The 24,827-nt window shown below is 41.1% G+C and overlaps 1 protein-coding gene across 1 annotated transcript in view; it reads right to left on the reverse strand.

Moving 5' to 3' along the window:
• The window catches only part of abca12 (ATP-binding cassette, sub-family A (ABC1), member 12), a gene marked incomplete in the record, with an annotated part of 43,677 nt that overhangs the window by 10,999 nt on the left and 7,851 nt on the right, over nt 1-24,827 (reverse strand). The window contains 29 exon segments of the mRNA XM_065962372.1: nt 864-918; nt 3,188-3,296; nt 3,661-3,748; nt 4,723-4,850; nt 5,020-5,107; nt 6,162-6,251; nt 7,592-7,838; nt 8,416-8,563; nt 9,134-9,367; nt 10,416-10,573; nt 12,497-12,693; nt 13,381-13,599; nt 14,255-14,438; nt 14,676-14,837; nt 15,680-15,814; nt 15,913-15,982; nt 16,401-16,730; nt 17,055-17,169; nt 18,158-18,479; nt 19,384-19,563; nt 19,968-20,058; nt 20,253-20,372; nt 20,540-20,679; nt 21,491-21,689; nt 21,886-22,050; nt 23,206-23,376; nt 23,581-23,711; nt 24,013-24,089; nt 24,513-24,712. Of these exon segments, the coding sequence (XP_065818444.1) occupies nt 864-918; nt 3,188-3,296; nt 3,661-3,748; nt 4,723-4,850; nt 5,020-5,107; nt 6,162-6,251; nt 7,592-7,838; nt 8,416-8,563; nt 9,134-9,367; nt 10,416-10,573; nt 12,497-12,693; nt 13,381-13,599; nt 14,255-14,438; nt 14,676-14,837; nt 15,680-15,814; nt 15,913-15,982; nt 16,401-16,730; nt 17,055-17,169; nt 18,158-18,479; nt 19,384-19,563; nt 19,968-20,058; nt 20,253-20,372; nt 20,540-20,679; nt 21,491-21,689; nt 21,886-22,050; nt 23,206-23,376; nt 23,581-23,711; nt 24,013-24,089; nt 24,513-24,712 (4,553 nt within the window).

Consider the following 24,827-nt stretch of genomic DNA (forward strand, 5'->3'; position numbering starts at 1 on the left):
CAGCAACTACTGAGCTGGCTTGTTATCAGTTGGGCCAAGTTGGTGTTTTAATGTTTCCCATGGGCTACCACTCTGTAAAAATCAAGACATTTCGAGTTATAAGCCTATTGCATCTTTGACACGGTTCAGGCCAAATCAATGCATCAATGTCAGGATGCAGAATCTCACCCTGGTAGGAGGGGTGAGTGTGTACTTGTAGCTCAACAGCCACATCATTCACTTAAAGCATTGCAGAGTGATGAAATGGAAGGGTAGTAAACACAGTGGGAAAAGCCAGTGAAATGTTTAGTGCTTATAAGATACTGGGGGGGGGGGGGGGGCATCATGAGGCCACAGCCTCAGCTCAACCCACTCTTCAAAGGATTTAATTGACTTGATCCTCTGATACACACACGTGTGTATACATGCGTGCACACACATAGGGACATATAGTCTGGATCTCTAAAGCAGACTGTGGAGAATTATATATATATAAACTCATTTTGGGAAGTGGGCTAGAATCAATCCACCTCCATGCCACCTTCAGGGTAAACAGTCATTATATCGGGCCGGTGATCAATAGTGCAAGCTCAGAGAAATCCATTTAGAAAATCAAATATGGGTAAATACTGCTGTCATGTACCTCACTGCCCTCAGTCCACCCTGACTTGGATGTCTTGAATTGAAAAGTAGGATGGCTTCATCATTCATCTCAGCCAAACAACAGCCAATAATATTCATTATGACTCGACTAATTCTGGGATTTGTTTTCACAGATTAGAGTGCTTGTTGCAAACGTCTTTTTTCAAGTGCAGCTAATTACATTTTTGAACGCAGATATTCTGTTTAGAAGAAGAAGAAATATCACATGTAGTAGTCCTTACATTGCGTCTTCGTCATCCGCCCGACCAAAATAGGGGTGACTGGAAACTGAAATGGCTGTAAAAGAAAAACACAGAGTGTTTTGTTTGCAATTTCAAAAGCATAATACGGCAGCAAATCAGCATGCAGGCTTTATTTTACCGCAGGAACCAAACGAGCAATGATACTCTGTGTGCTTGGGACACACTTCATTGAGAAATATATGACAGGATGATTTGGTTTGCCAGAGCACACAAAAAGAGATTGAATTTTCTTTATCATTTTTCCCAGGGTCTCTTCGATGCTCAGAGACATAAACTGCTCCCCAGCATGCCTCTGTTTCCATTTCCTGAGATGGTAGACTGTCAGTTCATCCAAAGTACAGAAGCCTTGGAGCAGGTTACAGGCTCAGTGCCTTGTTTAAGGGCACTCTGGTGGAAATGATGTTTTTTTGTCAATTAACCCAAATGTGATTGGTGGTCTTTACCATTACACACTGTTAGCATTAGGCGTGGGAATCACAGGGCAAATCATGAAACGCTACGTTACCATTCTATAACATCCATTACAGTAACAGCACGATACAGTGATTCTGCAATAATTGATATATTGCAAGACAACCATATAACATGATCTGATGAACTGACTAACATTAAATGCCCTTAAAAGGTAAAGCTCAGGATTTATGTATGTGTTATTTACGGCATTTTGGTGTCACCTCTTAACTCATTACATCTCCTGAGTTCTTTTCACTGTTTTCTGACATTCTGCCATCTTTTTCTTTTTTTCTGTTATCTTCTACTTTGGCCAAATAACTTTAGTTCATGTTCATTCTCATTCATGTCATAACCATCACCATGAGGAGTCTTGAAGTAATGACGCAGTGAGTCAACTTCCTGCCACTGTATTAATATTGTTTTTATTTTAAAATGATATTTGGGGGGAGCTGGTGGCGCAGTGGTTAGTGCGCGCCCCATGTATGGCGGGTGTAGTCTTCTAAGCAGGCGGCCCGGGCTCAAATCCAGCCTGTGGCTCCTTTCCTGCATGTCATTCCCTACACTCTCTCCCTCTGATTTCCGACTCTATCCACTGTCCTATCTCTCCAATAAAGGCACAAAAAGCCCAAAAATAAATCTTTAAAATGATATTTGGCAGCAGCGATTTTAATAATTGTATCACCTATGTCAGGATGATGATATGTTACTGTCTTGACATTAACACCCCTAATATTTATTACTTTGGTCAACAGTCCAAAAACCAGACACGTTAGAAACTAAGAAAAAATAAAACATTATTCAAATTTTATAAGCTGGAATCAATTCATTTTAGCGATGTTTGCCAAATAATAATGTAAAGAGTTACTCTAGCTCACATCTGCCATGGTGGATTATTAACATCTGAGTCTCTTTTCTCTTCGGGATTGGCCGGAGAGACTTTTAATACAGAACATTGTTGCAGGTGGGAGTGATCAGAATTTGTAGTGAGGCACTGGACAGGATTGTGATAGCACATCTGTTGGCACTGGGCAGTTATGTTCAGAAATCCTACGAGGGTTGTAATGAAAAACTGTTTGATGTATACCTCTAAAAAGACCCCATCCAGAGTTGGTTTTGCTGTAATGAGGGTCAGGGCTTCACACTTGACGGATAAACCATCACCTTGAAAAGTGATCGCCCTGAATCTCCAACCCTTCCTCTGCCAATAACATTTAAATGATTACCCTGCAGCACTTTTTCCATCCAGTGGGAAACAAATTTGTCTGTATGCATGTGTGCATGTATTTCTGAGCATGCCATCAATGCTTTTATGAGCATTTCTTCATGAGTGTGTGTAAATGTGCGTGCTACTGCTGGCAGGCAGATGGTCAGGGTAATACTGAAGAGCTGAAACAGTGCTGGATACGTGGGCCAGCCTCGTTCTCTTTCGCATAGCTCCCCAATGAGCGGAACTCATCAGTATTCACAATGCGTATTGATGTGAGTCTAAGGACACACAGCACCCCCTGGCTTTAATCCAGTGAAATGAAGCATGAGTAAACACACTGTTTACAGCTCTCTTTATATTTAGCATACAAAATGCACTGGGTGTTCAATCACAAGCACCTTGCTAAGTAGATAGATTTGATGCACGTTTCCTAAGTTTTTCTTTTTTTTGCAGTAACACAAGTCTTGAGTGTCTGCATGCCTAAAGGACAATTCCGCTATAAATAATCTGTATACAGACCTCTATAGAAGCATTGCAATATTGCAAAATCAGTATGCAGCAACACATCTAGAAATCTGAAAGCTGGGTTTCTATTCAGTAAAGTTTGACATTCCATGTGCAAAGTTTACTCATGGCAGCTTACCATATTTGCGTGGATCCTTATCTGCTGGGAGATTGGAGCGTAGGATGAAGTTGTTGATGCTGTTTAAGTATGCTGGCATTGTGTGGTGGCCCTCAGGGTTGAACCAGACCTAAAGGGGATGGGAAACACAATAATGAAATGTAAAGAAACCATCACTCACACTGCTACACATGAGGGCATGTAAGTCTTCTTTTTCTCTCTAGATTAAACTTCACAAAATTTGAAGCCGAGGCTTTATTGATACAATAAAAGCAGTCGTCATCATCTGAGGAAATTTACACACTAAAAGAGTGGCATAATTGCTGCAGTAAAGCATATTTATGATGACACTGATGGTGTTACAAAGTAGCTCCATCTGCAAGACAAACAACTTTAACAAGGATGTCGTGTTTTAACTTTCAACTACTCATCAGTACACAATTAAAGTGATAATGAGACGGGGGGGGGGCATGGAAGAAGGAAAGATATGTTACCTTAGACAGAGTGCGATTTTTGGGCACAGATTTAACGTCCATTTGTAAGTCAGCGGGGAGCGGCATACCCAAAGCAAATCCACCATATCTGAAAAAGCAAACATATATCGATCAAAACAAAGACGTCTGAGTTGTGTTGGAAAACAAAAAAGTGTGTGTCTGTTGATTAATCCTCTCTCTGGAAAATCAAAGCAGATGCCCACCTGCGGATAGGAAGCAATTTGGTTGAAAGCACCAGAACTCTTTTAGAGAACGACAAACATGATTGACAAGGTACGTGATGTCCTTTTGTATTGAGCAATGTGATAGGTGAAAACGTTTCCCCTGCAAGCAAAGTTACCTCAATCAACAGTCAATTAGACTCCTGCAAATCCTTGTTTTGTATACAAACCACTTTCCTTGCAAAAGCAACACTGCTACGTAACCATTTAAAGCTCCTGTAAGGACTTTTGAGCTGGTTGTGAAACTGACTGGAATTAATAGGGATATCATTTTATAAGCTACAACAACAACCGAGACCATAAGGGTGAAGATTGACTATTTCTATTTAATCATTTGTATTGCCTAAAACTGCTGCGGCGGGGGTAGGTGTCACAGTTGTTTAACAGCAGACACAGCTGGTTTTTTTTTTTTTTTTTTTCCACAGCAAAGATTCTCAATAGAGAGACTCATTTAAATGTTAAAAGAAACCAGATGATAATTTTGGAGTGGCTTTGTCCATAGAGGTCCCCAACATCCACATATATACATACATAAGATTCTTTCACTTGTTCTTTGAAGCTTACAACCTGAATGATATATTATTTCAGTGACATGAAGTTAAAAACACTTTGAAGAAGCTCTAATTTTTCTTATTAGGGTCAATGGTCCACTATAAACTAATATAGAGTAAAAAAAACATCTTGTAAAAATAACGTGAACTAACCAACCATCTTAACTCATGTTTACTCAGCAAAATTAAGTGATGTATTGAAATTCTATTGTAAAATGGGACACAGCGACAGTGCCTCATATATTTCATACATTCACTGTTCAGTACATGTAAACCCTGATGGCATTCACCTGTTTCTGATGAAGTCATTTGCTGTTGTCACCAGGTATTCTTCCACATTGATGCCACTCAGGTTATACACAATCTGAGATGAAGGGGTCCTTTTGTGGGGGGGCTGGTAGCTTTCACTGTCACATGTCTGCAGAGAAAGTCAGAGACAAATGTGTTACACTTGTGTTGCACAAAGAATTGCGCATACAAGCACAGGAAGACACATTTTAGTGTAGAAACACAGATGGACGAGAACACTGAAAGTCACTCACACACTTACACATACACGCCAACAGTTAGCAGTGACCCGGTCTCACCTGTTCCTGGCGGGTGCATTTACAGCCACTAAATGCTTTGGAGCTGTTCCCACTGGATCTCCAGGGATCTGTACTTCTCGAGCAGACCCTTAAATGAAACATTCACAAAGTGAAATGGTGGCTCAGTGGAGTGATGGGAGTCTGCGGTGCGTGATAATGCCCCGAGCTCATCCCCAGACACACCCCAGAACACATCTGAAACTGAGTTGATATGATGGCCTTCATCATCGCAACTGTCGGCAATCATTCATGCAGCTGCTGGGAGCTAGCACGATTTCTGTGAGATCAGGACCCAAATATGTCCTTTGATATCAGTTCAGAACTGTTTTCAAAGCTGTGTAAAATTTTCTGTAAAATCATATTGTGTGAAATTTCCTTGCGTGGGTTGCTGTCCAACTCTCCCGCACTGTGATTTCAGCCAAATGCTTTCGGGGAAATCTATGAAAGATTCTAGCAACACACAGATGTTTGTACACTCACATGTCCCACATGTCAAACAACAAAAATGACCGGACTCTGGGGGCAGTAAAATGAAGTCAACTGAATGCAACACTCTCTGCCCTTTCAGTCACTGTCATGTAGCTGTGATTACAGGATGTCGTGAGTAAAATATGCAGCTTTATTTTGCACCTTAGTACATTTCCTTCTCCCTCAATACTTTCTTTTTTCTTTTTTTGAAGGGAATTTTAAAAATGCCTCAGAGGTCTGGTTCATGAGTGCCAACACTGATTTGAGTGTCTGTAAGGGGAAAATCTCGCCTATAAACACGGGGTGTTTATGGAATACAAATGATGCTCTCACATGGCAGATTCCTGCTGCAGGCTTTCAGCCACATACGTTGAGCTGAGCAGCAGGAAAATAGGGAGCAGGGACAAGAGAGAGACCAGAAAGGGAGAGAGAGAGATAGAGATAGAGAGAGAGAGAGAGCAGCAGAGATTGAAGGGAAGGGAGTCAGACTAGTATAATGAAACAAGGTGAAAATAGAGGCATGAAAAGAATGACAATGATGGGCACTTAAAAAACAGTGTATGGGTGTAAAAGGATAGAATACATAAGGAAACTGACTGCTTCTGTCAGAAATAGTAATTGCTCGTTTTCAGAAAAAAAAGCTGCTGCCATTTGAGGCAGCCATGATTACGTACGGGTTATTTGGCTTGTTGAGGCAGGCGTTATCGATTCCAGGGAATGACATCATGGTGCTTATCAGCTGCTCAGAGTTGGGATCGGAGTTACTGTGGAGCCAGAAAACAAATAACTTCAACCTCAAAGGTTAAACTGATTTGTTTTGTCGTTGCCATAATCATTAGAGTAATAACAGGAAGAATCACAAACATAAGACTTTTCTTAAGGCTTTCACGTGGCATAAGTAGACAAAAGTTATTATACATGTATCCAGTCTTTCTTTGGTTTCAGAAAGAATTGCATAAATCAAAAGGTTCTAAGTAGAAAAGCTAAAAAGAAGAATTTAATATTATAAATTGTGTCCACAGGAGGCTCATTCATTATCCTAATGAAGCATCCTTACTGTGAGGAAACTGATAAAGGGAGAGTAGGGGGGCATGGTTTACTTTATTTTTATCGCTCCCTCGCCTTAAAACACCTTTAAATGCACAAATTAATAAACAATCAGGTCATTAAGTTTGCACTTTTCATACTAGAAGGCCTTATATACATAGCACTGAATAAGCTTGTAAAATGTAAGCTTGCATTATTATGACGCAGAATAATATAGTAATATGGTCATTTTAAAGAAGCTTTATTGACCATGGCTAGCTTTAATTGTCCCCAGCACTGGACTCTAACATTGACAACCTTTTTTGTCAATTTTTAGATGTTTTTCTTTTTTTTGTATTTGAAGCTATAGCTGATGGGTGAGAGCATCCACACGGTCTTTGACATTGATTGGCACATCAGCCTTTCCTCCATTGCTTTACACTCCCTTGATCAAACAACAAGACTTTTCAGGAATGAAGACATCTCGCAACCTCCTGACACTCTCGATCCCTCTCACTTTTGATCTCACATCTCAGCTGTCTCAACCACAATCGTCTCTTTCCCTTACATTCCCCTTCGCTCCTTCTCCTTTAAGGTCTGTCTGCCCTTCAACAAACTACAATATTGCATTCGTTTTATAACAAGTATGACATGCTGTCTACCCAGAAAATTATGCAGCGGGCCAACGGACCAATCGGTTCCAAGGAATGCAGAAGCACATCATTAAAGGTACAGGGGTGCGGCTTCAACATTTAATCATTTACTTGGGTGCATCCAGTTTCAACATAAAATAGTTATCACTTGAGATAAAAACAGCTCTATGACTTCTTTTTTTTGAGACTTTGCCATAATAAGAACTCCAAGAGCTGTTTCTAGACTTGTTAAAAAAATAGGTGTATCAGTATTCACTTGCATAACACACACTTTTCAAATGTTTATGTGTTCACATCTTAGTCTCAGAGGGTCTGACCTTGCCAAAAAAAGCTAAAGCTTTGTGAACATGCTTGGTGAAAAAGCACCCTGTGTGCTTTCCCCCGCCCCAGCACTCCTTTGCATCTCCCTCGTCACAAGAACTCACCTGAAGAAGGAGTAGCTTGGTCCGAATTTGTATAGCGCTGGGCTTAGCTCCAGCTCGGGATAGTGCTGCAGGTCGCTCTTGATGGAGCCCAGGCCCATAGCAGCCACCATAAACAGAACAGGGAGCAGGATCTGGCAGATCAGGCCTTTCCAGTCTCTGCGGCTGTGATGGAACCTCTTTGTCAGCATGGCTGCCATCTGCTGGCAGGCCAGCGTCATGCCGCGCGCCATTGTGGAACCTGTCAGCTCTACAACACATCGGTGAAGAAATGTACACATTAACATACTTTCTACTGTCTTGATGACGCCTGCATATTACTCGTTAAAGCCCACTAGGCTTAAGGGTCAGGAGTATCACAAAAGTTTTAGGTGCTAGGTCTAATAAAACAGCTATTGTCAAAGTGCTTCTAAGGGAATATGTGCTGTGTCCACTAATGTCTTATTGTTGCTGGCAGTGCCAACAAAATCAGTTTCAGAGCGCTTCTATCCGCTGCCTGCTGTTGCTAAGTTACAAAAGTTAGCTCAAAGCACTTCTGCTTTCCTCAGTACAAAGCATTAGATTACAAATTGCTCTGTGTGCTCAAGTATATATCACAAAGAAAACCCCCAAAAATGCAAACGAATTAGCAGCCTCGGACGTGGAAAGTTTACCAGAAGTCAGATTAGTTTCTCCTCCACTGTTACTGCTGACAAAGTTGACATCTAAACTCCTGTCCCTTCTGTATTTATTGTATGTGTATATATAGGTGACAAAGGAAAAGATAGATAAAAGTAAGGAGGGGGGAAACGGATGGATAAGAATAAGTTAATAGTGACTGAACTTACTGATGTTGTCGCTGAAGCTGGAGGTGCTTCCACCCAGGTCTGACGTGAAGCTGTCCATGGACACAGTGTCAGAAACTGTCTCTGAGATCGTTGGGAGGCAGTCCTCATCCCCAAGCTCTGTGTTTTCATGACCCAATTGGAGGAAGACCTGCACAGATGAAAGAAAAAAACACATGAGCACGTCAAAATTATTGTCCATCTGATCTTGTGGTTGGTGATGCAGTGGTTAGCGCTGTTGCGTGTCACAGCGAGGAGGTTCCTGGTTCGAATCTTCGTCGGCCAGAAGTCAGAAGTTTGCATGATTTCCCTGTGCATGCGTGGGGTTCTCTCTGTGTACTCCCACTTCCTCCCATAGTCCAAAGAAATGTTTATTAGGTTAATTGGTGACTCTAAAATTGTTTGTAGGTATGAGTTTGGCTTGATATCTGTCTCAATATGTCAGCCCTGTGATTGATTGGTGCACAGGGTGTACCCCGCCTCTCACCCAATGGCAGCTGGGATCGACTCCAGCCCCCCGCGACTCCGATTGGGAAAAAGACTTATAGATAATGAATGGATGGATGGATGGATGGATGGATGATCTTTATGCTGACATGTAGTTCTGAAGTTTAGATTTCATTTACAGAGGAAAAACTTAACAGCAGTTGAGTTTGTTTTCTCTTACACTGTGTCTGCATTTATGATCTTTGTTATTGTGTGTGGGTGTTTATGAGCGGACCTCTTCTAGGGTGGTGTCAGAGATTCCATATCCTCCGAGCTGCAGGGCGTCCAGGTTGGAGTCCAGAGCAGTCAGGAGGGAGCGGTATGAGGAGGCGTTGGATGAGTTGAAGGCAGGCAGTGAGTACACCAGGTCACCTCCTTGGGCCTCCTTAAGTCGGGCTTCAGGTACATGAGCTTGGATGAAGGATTTCAGTTCTACATTGTCGATCTGCTCCGATTCTAGGTTCTGCATCTGCAGACAGAAAGGCAGAAAAGGTTCTGACATGCTTTTTTTTAACACACAACAAAAATCTCTCGTGGCATTAAGGCATGTATGCTCAATCATTCTATCCCTGCCAGCATCATCCACTCCCTAAATTTGTGTGTCTGTATGTTTCAGTTCTGTGCCTTAGATTTAAGAAATTACATTCACGGTTCAGGTTGCTCTTGCACACATAGAGCATGAGCCATTGTGCAGCCTGTGTGGGCAGCTGGCGCGCGTGAGACGGATGACTGGAATACCGCAGCTGAAGCGCCTGCTGGGTAGACACGCTGAGAGTTTTAAAATGTGGGTTCTGCTTTTTTTTAAATTATGCGTTGTCCAAATAAGTAACAAGTCATCTGAGTGCATGGTTAAGGGTAAAATAAACTTTGGGAACTTGCAAAACATTCTTGTTAGACACTGCCTGAGGATTGTTGAAATGACTGACCAGTGCATGGATGAGGAGGTTGATGCAGATTTAAATAAATGTAGATGGAAAATAGCCCTCATACAGAATATTTAAGGAAACCAAAGCCTGTAGCTAGCAGATGGGATACTAGGATACTCATTAATTCAGCAATACATAAAAAAAGAATATTAGATTATGAGAACAGTCAGAAACAAAGTCTACTAAAGGAATGTTTGAGCCAGTTAAGGGCAGTCAAAAGAGCATTATCCGTGCTGTATTTAGCTCATTTAGCACTTTTTTAATTCATCTGATACAATTAGTGTTTCGTGCTACTATAGTGTCCAATCTAATAGACATAAAGCCACTGGTTGTGCATTACCAAATAGCATTGTTAATATCCGTCTGACAAAAAAGCACAAGAAAAATATTTGTACTACAACAGCAACTTAAATGGTATCATGAAGAACGGGACCAAATGTAAAATGGGGAGAAGTGGATTTTAAATCATATAAGGTGTTTTTTTATATGGTTATATAAGAATTTTCACAGTTATTACTTGTTGTGAATAACACAATCTTGCAGTCATGTTTCAGCTGAGAATGGCGGCTGGACGCCTGGGAGGATGAGTACCTTCTTTGTGAGTGTGAGTTTGTAGCCTTGACCCAGCTTGTCTTTCAGGTGGAAGGGGGATCCGACGCATTTTAATCCTCCTCGCTCGAGGAAGGTGATGCGGTCGCTCAGAACTTCAGCCTCGTCCAGGTGGTGCGTGGACATGATGATGGTGCGTTCTGAGAAAAGACACACAGCGTAAAAAATTATCTCTGTGATTTGTGTTTGCATTTTTATGCCATCCCTTTACCCAGAAGTAAAACTCACGTGGTAGCTGAGGGAATTGTGTATATATTTTTAAAAAAAGTATTAAACAAAACTCATGTGATTTGAAGTGAAAAGCACACAGGATTACAGGAGGTTATGTTTACCAGTCAAGGTAGTCAGAAAAGCTTTGTAGGAGTTTCAAGGTTTACAGAGGTGAAAGAAAAATACAGCAGCTATATTTAGATACCGTATGGCATTTTTTCCCCCTTATTTTCCTATCCTAGTGTGTACATGTTTGCCTTTGAATGTAGCATATCCAAATAAACAACCCAAAAGCAGACATAGCTCACAGTGTGTCACACACACACACACACACACACACACACACACACACACACACACACACACACACACACACACACACACACACACACACACACACACACACACACACACACCAAGCTTCAGAGAAACAGCAAGTGATGCAGAAAGTTTATTTTGAAGATTCCCCTGGCATCAAAATCCCACAAACATCGGAAATAGGGCCAATTATTCAGGATGTTTTCCACATCTACAATTATATGACATTTAGCAGCCTCTCTGCCATTACTGCTACTAAACTAAGAAAGCCTGAAGAAGAAAGCCTTCTGGATTGCTGCAGATTAATTACATGCTAAATTTAAAGTCAGCAGCCTAAGCAGGGGAAAAGCCTTCCGGGGTCGGCTGCAGGTTTGCTGCACTTTGTCTGCTCTTCCTCTTCCTCCCCTCTTAGGAAAAAGGAAAGGAGTTTTCAGGGGAAGACGAGAATTAAAGATTGTTTTGTTTTATGCCATATGGGTGGGTGAACATCAGAATGTGAATTTGATGTACAAAGATGAGATTTTGAAATGTGTTTTGTCCTGATTGTCATTCATGTCTGAAGGGATTCATATGATGACGTATTGCGCTGGTGACATAATTTGGAACAAAGGCGTGTGCAGAGGCTAGCCGGCTGGTGGAAACAGGGATTTCACACCAGGGCTGGTGAGATATGTCATCTGTGTCTGGGTTGAGAAAGAAGCCTTGTTACAGCATTATGAGCCAACTATAGATCAGTAATGCTGCACAATTTAAGCAAGTTAATAATACATTGCAGGAGTTTAAATGAGAAGTAAGTTGTTAAACTACTATATCTGGAAGCAATAACATGACTGGCATCATTTCTGATTGAAATCAACTTTTCTGACCTTCAAGATTTCTTGTTTTAAGTAAGTATCCTGTGGCTCAAGTAAGGGAGAGATGTGTGTGTATGTGTAAGTAATACTGTTAGAAATATGATCCAGACCGTTTGCCACATTTTCAATTTTCTTAGTATTGAGCCATTAAGAGGCTAACTAGTCTTTGATCGCAGCACGGCAACAGTGCAGGGAATCCAGATAGCTGTGATTTAAGACTTATTGAGACATATGACTGGGTGTCACTGGGGAAACACTTTTGGGGGACTTTGTTAAGGGAAAAACTATATGGCAAAGGGGCAGCAGATCAAAAAGCTAAAAATAATGAGGACAAGTATTGATGTGGGATACACAAACAGTGAAAATACTTTTGCTCTGTTTTATCTTCTGCTACATTTTCCCATTATTTTCTCTTCTTACAGTCATCATTAATTCGCTTAGTAAAGTTTATTTCCTCTGAGAAGGATGAGGGCAAATTACTTAAAACTTATAATATACTTGTGGATAACTTATGGTTGGAGTAACAGTAGTGGTAAGAGTAGTGGTAAGAGTTGTAGTAGAGATGGCTTGGAGTTCAATGGACAATCTTTGAAATGGAAGTAATGCTTTTTAGTTTGGATACGTGTTTGCGTGTGTGCTTGTGTATGAGAGAGAGCAAGAGAGAGAGAGAGAAAGACTCACGTTTTTTGTGCTGGATAACAATGTCCCAGATGCTGCGCCTGGAGCAGGGATCGACTCCTGTGGTGGGTTCATCCAGAACCACCAAGCGGGAGCCCCCTATGAAGGCGATGGAGATTGACAGCTTGCGCTTCATGCCGCCTGACAGGGTGCCCACCCGCTTATGTCTGTGAGCGTACATGCCTGTCTCCTCTAGGATCCTGGCAGGGGAGTCATTGAAAAGCATTTAACATTGAGCTCATGTTAACATACTTTTTCTATTCATGGCAACCAAGTTCCATAGTCATAGTTCCATCAGCTACCCAGCAGGGGTTTCAGATAAAAACAGGAACCAGAGGAGAGGTGCGGTGTCTTTGCCCTTCGGTTCAGGCTTATTACTGCAACTCTTGTCATATAGAAAGTCTCCAGAAATAGTCTCATGATGCAACTGGAGGTTCAACCCAGAGTTTAATGATGCTACAGAATAGAGGATGGCTTGTCTGTTGCTTGGTCCCTAGAGCTTTAAAAATATTTTACATTTTTCATACAAAATGTGGGTTTGAAACAGAGAAAAAAATGTTGCTTAGTTTTCATAGACCCTCAGAGTATAATAGCATTCTCAACCTGCATTAAATGGCTGTAAAAGGGCATAAACAAATCATAATGATAAAAACCAAAAAAGGAGTTTATTTCACAAATAATGAATAAAAAGCGGAGCCATAAAATGCTTAGACTCTGACCCATTTGTCTGGATTCCTTTTTACTCGAGGAAACATGCGGGTTAGTGAGCTACAGATTATGGTTCATGTAATCTTTTAAAATAATGTGTAATTCCCCTGACATAACTGTGAGACAAAGTGCATTAAAATGTCAAGCATTTTCCCTGCACTTTATGACCCCCTACTCACGTGCGGACTTGTTCATGCAATTCCCCTTTAGACCAGTGTGGGGCCTTGATCTGGCCGTACAGCAGCAGGTGCTCCTTGGTGGTCATGTGGTCAAATAGGACGTCGTATTGCATGCACACTCCTAGCTCTCTGCGGACTTCATCGATGTTGTTCTGCATGTCTCTGCCGTAGACCTCAATGGTGCCCGAAGTTGGGGCAAAAAGGCCGGTCAAGAGCGACCTAAGAAGGCATGATTATTCATTACATGAGAGAAAACAATAAGTTGATGTCACCACAGATGAAACTGATTCCACAATTCATGTTAATTAAAACAAATGTTTTGTGTTTTAAGTCGGAAAAGTTAAAATAAAACTCAAATCAAGACAACAAAAACCTTTTGTATATATTTTACACCTGGGAAAATAACTTATGCATATGCCCAATTACATGTATTTGGGTACTTCCTCTTCTGCACTATCCTCCTAAATTATGATCTATTGTTCCCAGGAACATAACAAGACATGACATCCCTTCTAGGTTTTGGTATTTTATAAGCTTTGAGTCTTTTTCTGCTGCTGCTCTCATTGTGTGTGTAGCGTTGGATAAGACCATCAGCAAAATTAGTCACATTTAAAATGTAAATGTAAGTGCTCCAGTTGATGAAGACCCGTCAGGCTAATCTCTACCATGGTGCATTTTATGCTGCTCCAGATTCAAACAAAACAATCTCCCCGTCAGCAGCAAGCCCTTTGAGATGATTAAAAGGATGCACAAATCTAATTTAAAACACTATTTAAAACTCTACGTACAGTATGCGAATGATCCAAATAAATTTGGTATTCATCTTAAGACATGCTGAGCCTATGAAAATGAAGAGAAACTGAGCCACACATACATTGTGGTGGTCTTGCCCGCTCCATTGTGACCAAGCAGGGTGGTGACGTGGCCCTCATAGAAGGAAACATTAAGATCTTGAATGGCTACTCGGTCGCCATACATCTTGCTGAGACCGTGGAGGGCAACACCCACTGGGAGATCTGAGTGATCCTCGGCAGCCTGGGAGTACAGTGTACTCTGGCCTGAAAGTAACAGAGACAGAGGGAACCAGTTTATCAAACTAACAGGGGACAGGAATTATATGAAGAATGATGAAGACTAAATGTAGTGAGGTGTCAGGGGGTTAGAAAGAAAAAAAAAAGACAGACCCTGCAAGGATAGACATCATGTTCTTGCCTCAAAACACAACACCGGAGGAGACAGCATTGCTTATTGTTATCTGCTGCAAGACAGTACAATGTCATTTATTTGCTCTGTACCTTTTCCCTTGTCGTCAGAGAAAACAGGCTGCTTTTCCTGCATGATGTTGGTGAAGAGGAGTCCTCTGCGTGCCTTATTGTTTGACTTAACACAACCGCACAGTTCGGCCCAGAAGGAAGCTTTGAAAGGGAAGTACCACGGGGAAGGGATGCCATACTTTCCTGGGTTTTACAAAAAGGAAAACAATAATATTTCTCATGAAAACACAAAAAGACAAGTTTGCCAAGTAAATTATAACTGCTGAAGGCTACCTGCTTTTGGTTGACAAAGCTGACACTATCAGCTGTGTCAAAGCTTAATAAATTCACTGTACATATAAATCAAAACTTCCTCTAAAACATCTGACAGAACTTAGCCAACACGGAATACTAGCCTTTTGCTGCCTTTACTAAGGATGCAAAAAAAAGCATGAAATGTTAGCAATGCTGATTCTAATACAACATGTTATTGCTAATACTACCATTGGGCTTCATGAGCAGCTGACCTAACAAGGAATACTGAATACTCTTAACTGTATACTTTTAGAGTAACAAAAAATGAAATCAACACTGTCAAGTCGAGCCTGATAACCTGAACTGCTACCATTAGCATGAAAGGCTAAGATCAGCCTTCCATCTGGTCTAACTGTACAGATGTTAAGACAAATGAATAAGATTGTATTGATAAAGCCATGATGGTTTTTATTATTTTGAAGAAAGATTATAGCCTCAGTCTGAATTTTGACATTTTTCTACACTATTTTCATCCCTAACATTTTAAGGTTCATACATTTTCTTACATTTAATAGCTTAACAGTGACAAAAAAATATCTTGCAAAATTCTTTAATTCATATTTTTTTGTTCTTATTTTCTGTCTGTACTGTTTTAATTGTTGCTGGGTGAAACACTTTGGGCTGCATGTATGTATGAAAGCCAAAAAAAGAAAGAGAGCTGAGTCAGGCTCACTGGAGGAGGACTCCTTAACTTAACATACTTAACATCTTCAATGGTTTGACTTTCTTACCTGGGAAGACCGTGCGGATGTAAGCCCCAATGAAGAAATAGAGGAGGGAGTCGATGAGCATCAGCCAGCACAGCCAACCGAACGAGGCCGTGTCTCCAGCAATGGGCGAGCTGTAGGAGTTGCTCCAGTGAATGCCTAAAGAAGCCATTAGAAGAAACATTTGACTTTGTGCCCCACTGACTTAAGACAATCAAAAAGATCTTATTTAATGTAAGATGTCTAAATGTGTTTACCTTCTCCTTGTGATTCATAGCGAGAGATGTACTGACTGGCATAACTGAAACAGGTCGGGGAAAACAAACTCTGTAGGAAAACAAGAGGCAAATTAGAGTGGATGCAGACAGCAGGCAAAAAAAAAATGCATGCGCTTTTCACACAATGCCTGTCTGTAATTCCCTCTGTTATTTTCTTCTGTTCTCTTGAAAACTTTGTGTAGTATGCAGTGATGTACTTCAAAAGCCTTTCACAGCGTGATGTGAAGTGTTATGTTCAAGGCAAACACGGCTTCAGGTGTTCGCTGTGCTGTTGTTTGAAGGTAAAAACTAAAACGTCTGACCTCTAATTTACGGGGATAAGACAGCGAGCACAAAAAAAAACATGTTTAGCAAAATAAAGATGTAGTAAATAAATGTGCAGGAGTTATGTCAGAGTACTGAGGTGGGGAATGTGTTTTTGAAAACACAATTGAAACATGACAACAGGTGGTTCAGAGGTTCCTCACCAGGATGCTCTTCTGTGTCAAGGTGAGCGTCGTCTCCACCGCCATGACCACGATGAAGGGGAAGAAGCAGAGGATGTACAGAAGGCTGCCACTCAGGCCGGCGATAAAGGTCTTGTCGAAGAAGGAGCTGACGAGGTAACTGAAGGCCAGGATGCTCAAGCCGTAGTCGCAGAGGTACAAAAACAGGAGAAAACCGTCGCTGTGGGGCAGGATGCTGCCATACTTCAGGACCAGCGTGAGGATGAAGATGGTCAATACCAGGTAGGTGGCACATTCTAGGAACCAGGCAAAGAAGTGGCTGAGCGGGTTGACTCCCATCATTTTCATGTACTGTGGATAAAGCAGGGATAAAATTAATGAGAATACACAGAAATGTTGATGAAAACACAAGTTCTTGGCTTGCTTGCAAATGTGGCTCATAAATGTTTACAGGAGAGAAGAATCCTGGAGGTACTGGAGGAGAAAAAGTCGATCAAACATTTGTTTCTGCTGCTGTGTTTTGACCTCACATGGGAAGGCTAACCATACTTCTTTTTAAGAGAATAATACCCTTTGTTTCAGGACATCTTTGAAACCCAGAACTCAATGTTTGACACAATACAAGTCTATGGTATTTTTTACAATTACTAAAGTAAAAAGAAAAGGAGAACATACCTCATGTAGCCTCAACTCTCTCTCGTGCACCAGTTTCTTAACGAAATCGGCCACAAACAGCAACCAGGCTATCATCAGCATCAGCGGGAAGACAAAAGAGATGGCCTCGAGGTACCTAGGGGAGAGCAGCGGCAACAACTGTCAGTCAAATGTGTTAAACACCTAGCATCCAATCACTGTCAACAACAGCGGATGAAAAGGACAATCATTCAGTCACGCGTTTGACAGTGAGACAGCGATGCAGAGCGGGAGAGCAATATGGAAGGAGGGTTTGGGGATTTTTGACAGCCGTGTTCTGATCCTTTCATTATTTACGCAAAATGAAATACCTCTCTTTTTCATTTTTTTTCTTTTTGGAACTTATCATCAGATGTTGCCAGGTGGGTAGTAATTGTGTGCTTGCTGTTTCTCTTACTACAACAGCTATTTTTCAAAGCTATCATGTCAGAATTTTGTATTGTAGAGTAATAAATCAGAAGGACAGAGAGGCGAGGATCATCCTATCTTACAGTTGGTCTTTAAGGCAGCCAGATAGAGACAGCAGCCCCGCTGGTGCTCCTCAGATGAGATATCAGCATTCTCGTAAGATGCACTCGAGGGCAAGCGCAAACATAGGCATTACGTTCGAGCATGATTTATTGGAAACAATGCACAGTATCGATGCACAAAAACAAAAAAAAACCCAGACCCATGCTGGATTAGATACATGCTGCATAGAAGAGTAGTGTTCTTTCTGAATGCTTGTTAAAGGCCTTCCGGCTGTTTTGAGTGTTTGAGTGTACATGGTATTCAAAAATGAATGCACAATAATAGTGAATATTCATGCACATGGTGCGGAACCAATTATAATGTGAGAGGCTACTGTGAATGACTACTTACTGTCAGTCCCAAGTGGCAAGTGAATAATGAGAGAGCATGCATTATTCCACATCAATGCCTGTGAGTCTCCTCTGAGACACTGTGTTACGTTTCCATGCATGCATCTGTAAGGGGGCATATTTATACAGTGCGTGTGTGTGTGTGTGTGTGTGTGTGTGTGTGTGTGTGTGTGTGTGTGTGTGTGTGCTTGTTTGTATGTGCACTCATGTATTTAGGAGACTCACTCATCCCGGAGGTGGCAGGGATAGGGGAAGGGCTGCAGCTGGACCGCTGGTTCTGCCACCGTCTGTCCGGTTTGGGTCGCAATGATGGCTCGATCGATGTTCTCTTGCAGATAGACGAAGCCACGGTTGTAGCGCAGGGTTTGTCTCGCTGAGATGTGCGTTTGCTTTGTGAAATAGGGGTTCCGAACTCTGTCAGTACGCATGACGTTGTCCATATGCATGCGGATGGTGTAGCTGACTTTGGGAGGCAGGGAGGATGTGAATGAGGCCTCTCTGCGCTTTCTGGATGAGTTGCTGTCTTTGGGAAGCTTGAAGATGACACCTAAAAGACAGATTGCACCATCTCACTGCATACAGTTTATACTCAGCGGAGATATTCAAAGGACAGGCTGACTCTTTAGCTGCCCTAGATAAACCGTTGCAAAAATCCGGTCTCCAAGTAGCGCCCTCACTTTGACTCATTATCAACAAAGAAGATCCCTTTAATGGGAGCACGGTAGATTAAAAAAATGTAAATGAGAATTGGTTTGATGAGGTGGATGCTCAATGTGCCTTTGATGCTGCCAGCCTCATTTACAGGCACTTAAGAAACCTTGTTGTTATCCTACCCACACATACATAAAGAAAGTCTCAACTAGATACTCTGAATGTGGGAAAATGTAGTGGGCTTCTCCCTATTATAGGGCAAAGTAATAATTACTATCATAACACTTTTGTTATTATAATATAACAGTGGTTCCAGTGATACGATTTGATGTACACATGATACTGCTGTCAAGGAATGCATGGGGATGCATGTTGCACCGTCTATTGAACCTGTCCGGCTGATGGAGTCTGACATTCAAACAAAAAGCATCTCTTTATTATTCAGAGCTAGCAAAACAAAAACAGTAACATGAACATGGTTACAGTCAGACTGTAGAAAGACTGACTGGACAGATATTTTTGGTAATATTGAAGGTATGGAGAGGATGACTTTCTCGCTAAATCTGAGGGCAGGGACAGTTTTGCAGTATTGGGAAACAAATGGATTGTGTTTGTTACCAGAAGAGGTGATAACTGAGCCACTAACATGTTAATTGACATGTATGTTCATTACATAAAATATATAAATTGATATCTAGGATGTAAAAATGGCCGATGGTTCTATCTGTGTTATATTATTTTGTATGTTTGTTTACAAATATAAGGTAAAAAAAAAAAAAAAAACTGGTATTTTTACTCACTTGCATAGAGATCACGGTTTTTGGCAAGTTCCTGTCCATCAGCATTGAGCTCCTCGACTGAGTTGTAGCCACGGTAACGGTCAAATTTGACACAGGAGGAGAGGTTGACCATCAGGGTGGACAAGGTGGTGATCTGTTTAAGCATGTGTTTGTTCTTTTCCAGCATGAGTGTCATGTTCGCTTTGGAAAAAAAGAAAAAAAAGAACACATCAAAAAATATATACCGACAGGGTTTGAGTGCAGTTTAGTTTTAATTGATGGAACCCAAAACAAAAATAATCATTAGTGTTTCAAGAGGGTCTGTGGTCAACCTAATAATTACGTTTGTTGTGTATGTTTAGTGTACAGCCTTTCATCTAAGTCAGACCTTGTGAAAAAATGACTGACACGTTTACTCACATCAAGTGGAGAATACTTATGACATGTATGTTGAAATGAGCGTCAGGCTAAGGCTAAGGAGCTTTAGCCCTACGCTCATATCAGATAGCCTGGATATTTAACAGGCAATAAGCAAGGACGGCATATAAAAAGGTAAGCCTGGTATCTGAAGCTCACAAAAGTAAGACCTTCAAATGCTCACTCACAGAAGTTGCTGAGCGTCTCCTTCATTTTGCCGACATTGATGTCTGTCTGCATCTCAATGAAATTCTTCACAAAGGAATTGCCCAGGGAATTCTGAGAGAAGGAAAGAAGGGGGTGGAGGGAGAGCGGGAAGAGAGGGACGTGCAACATCATGATTCAGCTGCTGAAACTCGTCGGAGACCGCTGCAAAGTTTATCTCAAGAATTTCAGACGACAGCGAGCCAGCTAGAAAATAGGAGAGGAAAAAAGAAATCTCATGTACAGAGGACAGCTCCGAGTTGTCCTACCTGCAGCATCGGCAAAGTGTGGCTGAGTATTTGTGCAGACTTTATGATGAATTTGGAGGATTCGATCCATTCTCCGGAGTACTTTCTCAGGTCTGCGAGCTCCTGCAAGGTGGCGTTGGACTGGACAAGGACAGGACAGGGACAACATGTGAATTGTGAATTGTGTAGGCAGCAGTATACTGAAAACAGGCTCAAAACAGAACCATACAGGCAAACAGTAAAGGGCCCCACTAATGTTTATATCCCTTTCAACTCTTTGTATGCTCTACTGTATGTACTAAACCTACCTTTTCCATGATGTCCCTGGTGACAGGGGTGTCAGGAGTGAACAGAATTTGTCCCATCAGCATCGGTTTGAGGAAGGCCCAGGCGATGGCTCCTCCGGTGGTATTCACCATGTCCAGGTACATGCTCATACAGAACGGAGCTGTAAAACGGTAAAAGAGAAGAGAAACATTAGACACAGTCAAATTGACTTTCCCATAGGTGACACGCTGTAACGTTTTTTACTTTACAATCCCCAAAACTTCATATCTTTAAGTGTCCCAGCTGGGAAGTTGCAAGAACACTTGGCGGTAGGATTTTTCTTGGAGTTTTGTGGGTTTGTGGTTTTCTTTTATACAAATAGCCATATATCTCCAGCTCTAACAGTAATTCTTGACAAACTGTACAGTGAGAAAATATGTGGCAGTGATTATCATTGTTTTAACATCTTGGTGGCATCTGTTTTTACTTGAGAGCAAAATACTAGCTAGTGTTTATACTTTTTATGCTTTGACGATTTTTCAGTTTTTAGTTTCCTGACCAGGAAGATAACGGTCAATACACAAGAAATGGATTCTGGGAAAGCACTCTACTCAGTAGTTGCCAACCATGTGCATGAAGACGAAAAGCAGCACTACTGTATAAGTGTAGGGGAAAGGCTCTTTGATGTGCATACAGGAGCTCCTTTGACTGACATTAAGCTAAAATCTTTCTTTTTTTTTATATAAGTGATTTTTTTGGGCCTTTATTAAAAAGGACAGCTGAAGAGAGACAGGCAATGCTGGGAGGAAAGCGTAGGGGATGACATGCAGCAAAGGGCCGACAGAAGACCCAAACACACACACGCTGCGAAAAAAGGACCACAGCCTTCGGACCTGGTGCACGCAACATAACCGCTATCGGCGCTCCCATAAAGCTAAAATCTTGTTACAAAATAATTCATACAGAAAAAAAAGCAAATTTTCCAAACATACAGGCATTTCTTGGAAGTTTGAATCTCTCAATCATCTCCTCTCTCTTCTGGTCTTCTTGAGAGGATGGGTTGGATAAGTCTGATGTGAGCTGGAGTTGAGACAGTCCAAACAGAGCCAGGATGCCGTTGCTGCACAATGCTCGAGACAGGGTGACGAATGTAGCTTTGGTAGAGCGGCTGGACCTTAATCCTCTCGTCATCTGGGGAAAAAAGGAAATTTGATTATTTCAATACTTTATGATTTTGATGGTGACATGTCATAAAAACTGAAGGCCCTCAAAAAACCCATTAAAAAACATTTATATTCCTTATTTTCAGCTACGTGCAGGTTCACAAAATTATAGAGACAATTATGAATATATTATGAATACAGAATTATATATGTAAATTACTCACTTCATGAAATTCTTCATTTTCCTTCAAGTTGAGGTCTTCGATAGAGCGTAGGTAACTTTCCAGCTGACCAACAGCGGGAAGAATCTTGTCCATCATGCTCATCACAATTTCAGCCATCTGAAGCATAACTCCCACCAGACCTTGCATTTCGTCAGACAACACCATCTGCACAAATTTAAAATCAGTGTTATTTTCTTCAAATAGACAGCCGCCCCCCCCTCCCGGTCCCCACATACACACTTATTTCTTTATTCTCATGTTTAAGAATATAAGTACATTTTCATGACTCCAAAGACTCTATTTGTCTTTTTCATGTAAAATTTCATGTTGCAGTTTGTTATGGAGGACAGCAGCAACCTTATATGAATTTGAATAGAAGTGGTGTGCTAACATAACAACAGGAGTGGATTAATGCCTGAGTCAACGGTCTACTGCAAATACACAGACTTTTAATGTTTGGAATAAACTATGGGCAGATGTGGTCTGCAATGTTCTCTTTATTTAAACAAGTCTGCCACTTGTGTAAATACAGTACTGCATAATCAACACTATAATCCATGTGATGTGATGGATCATATTTCCAGCTCAACTGAAACGGCTGAATTTGGAAAACCTTAAATCACAGAATTAGCATGTATGGGCTCATCAGTCCTTTGGTAATTCATCAGCGTGTCAGCTTTCAGACACGTTAGATGTCCATCTTCTGTGTGCTAACAATCAGCACCTGTATTTATTTTTCTCTGCAATGGAAAACTGTTCCTATCTCAATTTCCATAGTGGACGGAGGTCAGTGGAGGATACACGCGTTCAACAAATTCAGAAAAGACTGTATTCATATGAGATAAGATAAATACATTCTCAATAAATACATAGCAGGGAGTTCAGATAACATGCAGCCTCATTCTAACACCTTCATTATATTTACAGGCAACCTGCATGTTCTATAACTTCACATGTTCTATCAATCTTATATTGCTGGTGCTTTTTTTTCATGATCAGTGTTTGTCTTGTTGGCTCACAGAGAAAATCATCAGTTGAATCAAAAAAAAAATTCTAAATGCTCGTGGGAGACGGAGCTTTATCGAGTGAAAAAATATTTTCTACAAAATGATTTCTCTGTCACTAACATGTTCTTAAAAAGAAAACACAATGTAGACTCAAACGTGTTTTACACCTCCCCGTCAGAAATCATTTCTCATTTTCCATCCAGCCAATACAGAACAATGTGCAATCACAAAAGCTCACACACAGAATGACCAAAAATAAAAACTTTAGAAGAAAACGAAGCATTTTTCTCCGAGAATCAATCTGAAGTCTTACTCTGTAGATGAGTTTCTCCATGTTAACATGGCGGGCAATCAGCAGTGAGAAGCTGTACCACTGATCAACAGGCATGGAGCAGAACATCTCTATTAATTTCACGTCTGCCTCGTCCAGTGTTGCGAATGACTTGGAGTTGCAGTGACGCAGATTGATCAACCAGGAGAGGATCTGTTTGGAGAGCAAGAGTTAAAAAGCGAATACTGGATGGTACGGTAAACACATGAATAAGATAAAAAAAAAAACGTCATGTTGCTGTTGTTGTCATGGTGTGACTGATGAGCTTAACAGTGTGTTCAGTCAAATGCAGTGATATATAGATGATAGCACACTATACACTGAAGTAGAGACATTATGGGGAGGATTTTGGATCACCATTAAGTAACTGTTTGGTAGAGTTGTGTTCATTAGGAGCTGGAGAGCAGCAGGGTCAAAATCCATGTATTGCTGAACGTCCTCGACAAAGGCTGCTTCATTCCTCATCATCTCGCCGACCGTTGCCTCTTCTGGAAAATGAAGAAATACAAGTCCTCGTTGAAAAATACATTTTCATTAGTAGAATCAAACAATGTTTGTTTTCCATCCAGAACAAGTGAATTAATCTCAATAAAATACAGTTGGGGTGTTTTCTTTGCTTTTAGTCCCTTTCTTGATTTCTGTTTCAAGTTATTTCTTCCACCGTGTTTCCTAATTGAGTTTGAATGACTGTTAACCCTTTGCATCCCAAAAAGCACTATTTGAAAAGAGCTACAAGTGGCTGCTGGTCGGTTTTGGAAGAGAAGACTTTGTGATTTTGTAATGTCTCACCTAGAGGTTTGATGTTAATGTTGAGGGAGTTCAGGCTGCTGGTGTTAAAGTTCAAACCCTCACTCAGTACAGAGGTCCTGGAATCACACACACACACACACACACACACACACACACACACACACACACACACACACACACACACACACACACACACACACACACACACACACACACACACAGATGTAAACACAAGTACAAAAACAGAAACTCACCTTAATAAATAAATATAAATACAAATGTGCATTTTCCTTTTTCATAATGATTTTACTTAGCTACAAGCTACTGTACATGGGCTTTGCCTTTCTATTTCTGTTCCATTCTGCCTACTATTCACAAACACATGCAAGAGGCAACTGTCTGATTTTGGAAATACTGTCAAATCCTGGGTAGAGGGTTTCTGTAAAGAGCTCAGATTACTCTTTGATATCAATGTGCTGATTACAAGTAAAGAAATAGGGAAGGGAAGGATCTAAGATGGTGTTGAGAGCATCCCCTACCAGTTGAAATTGACATCATAGGCGCTTGGATCTCCGATAACGGCCTCAAATAGTGCTTCAGACAGAGAGGTCGAGTTCATCATGAGGCTCTTCGCCACGATCTGCAGGACGGGCATCAAGGTGTAGCACAGCTGACCAGGCTCTATGGCTAAGGTCGACATCAGCATGCGCACAGTTTCTGTTTTCTCCACAGAGCACACCTAGGACAGATCAGCCATGTGAATAACTTGAGCACTTTATGAATTATAGATGTGTTGTTTTTTTTACCCACAATGAAGCGTGACTGTGATTTCAGACGCTTTAAATGAATCATTT

Source organism: Labrus bergylta, chromosome 13, assembly GCF_963930695.1.
Source record: "Labrus bergylta chromosome 13, fLabBer1.1, whole genome shotgun sequence".
In the NCBI taxonomy this organism is placed as follows: Eukaryota; Metazoa; Chordata; class Actinopteri; order Labriformes; family Labridae; genus Labrus; species Labrus bergylta.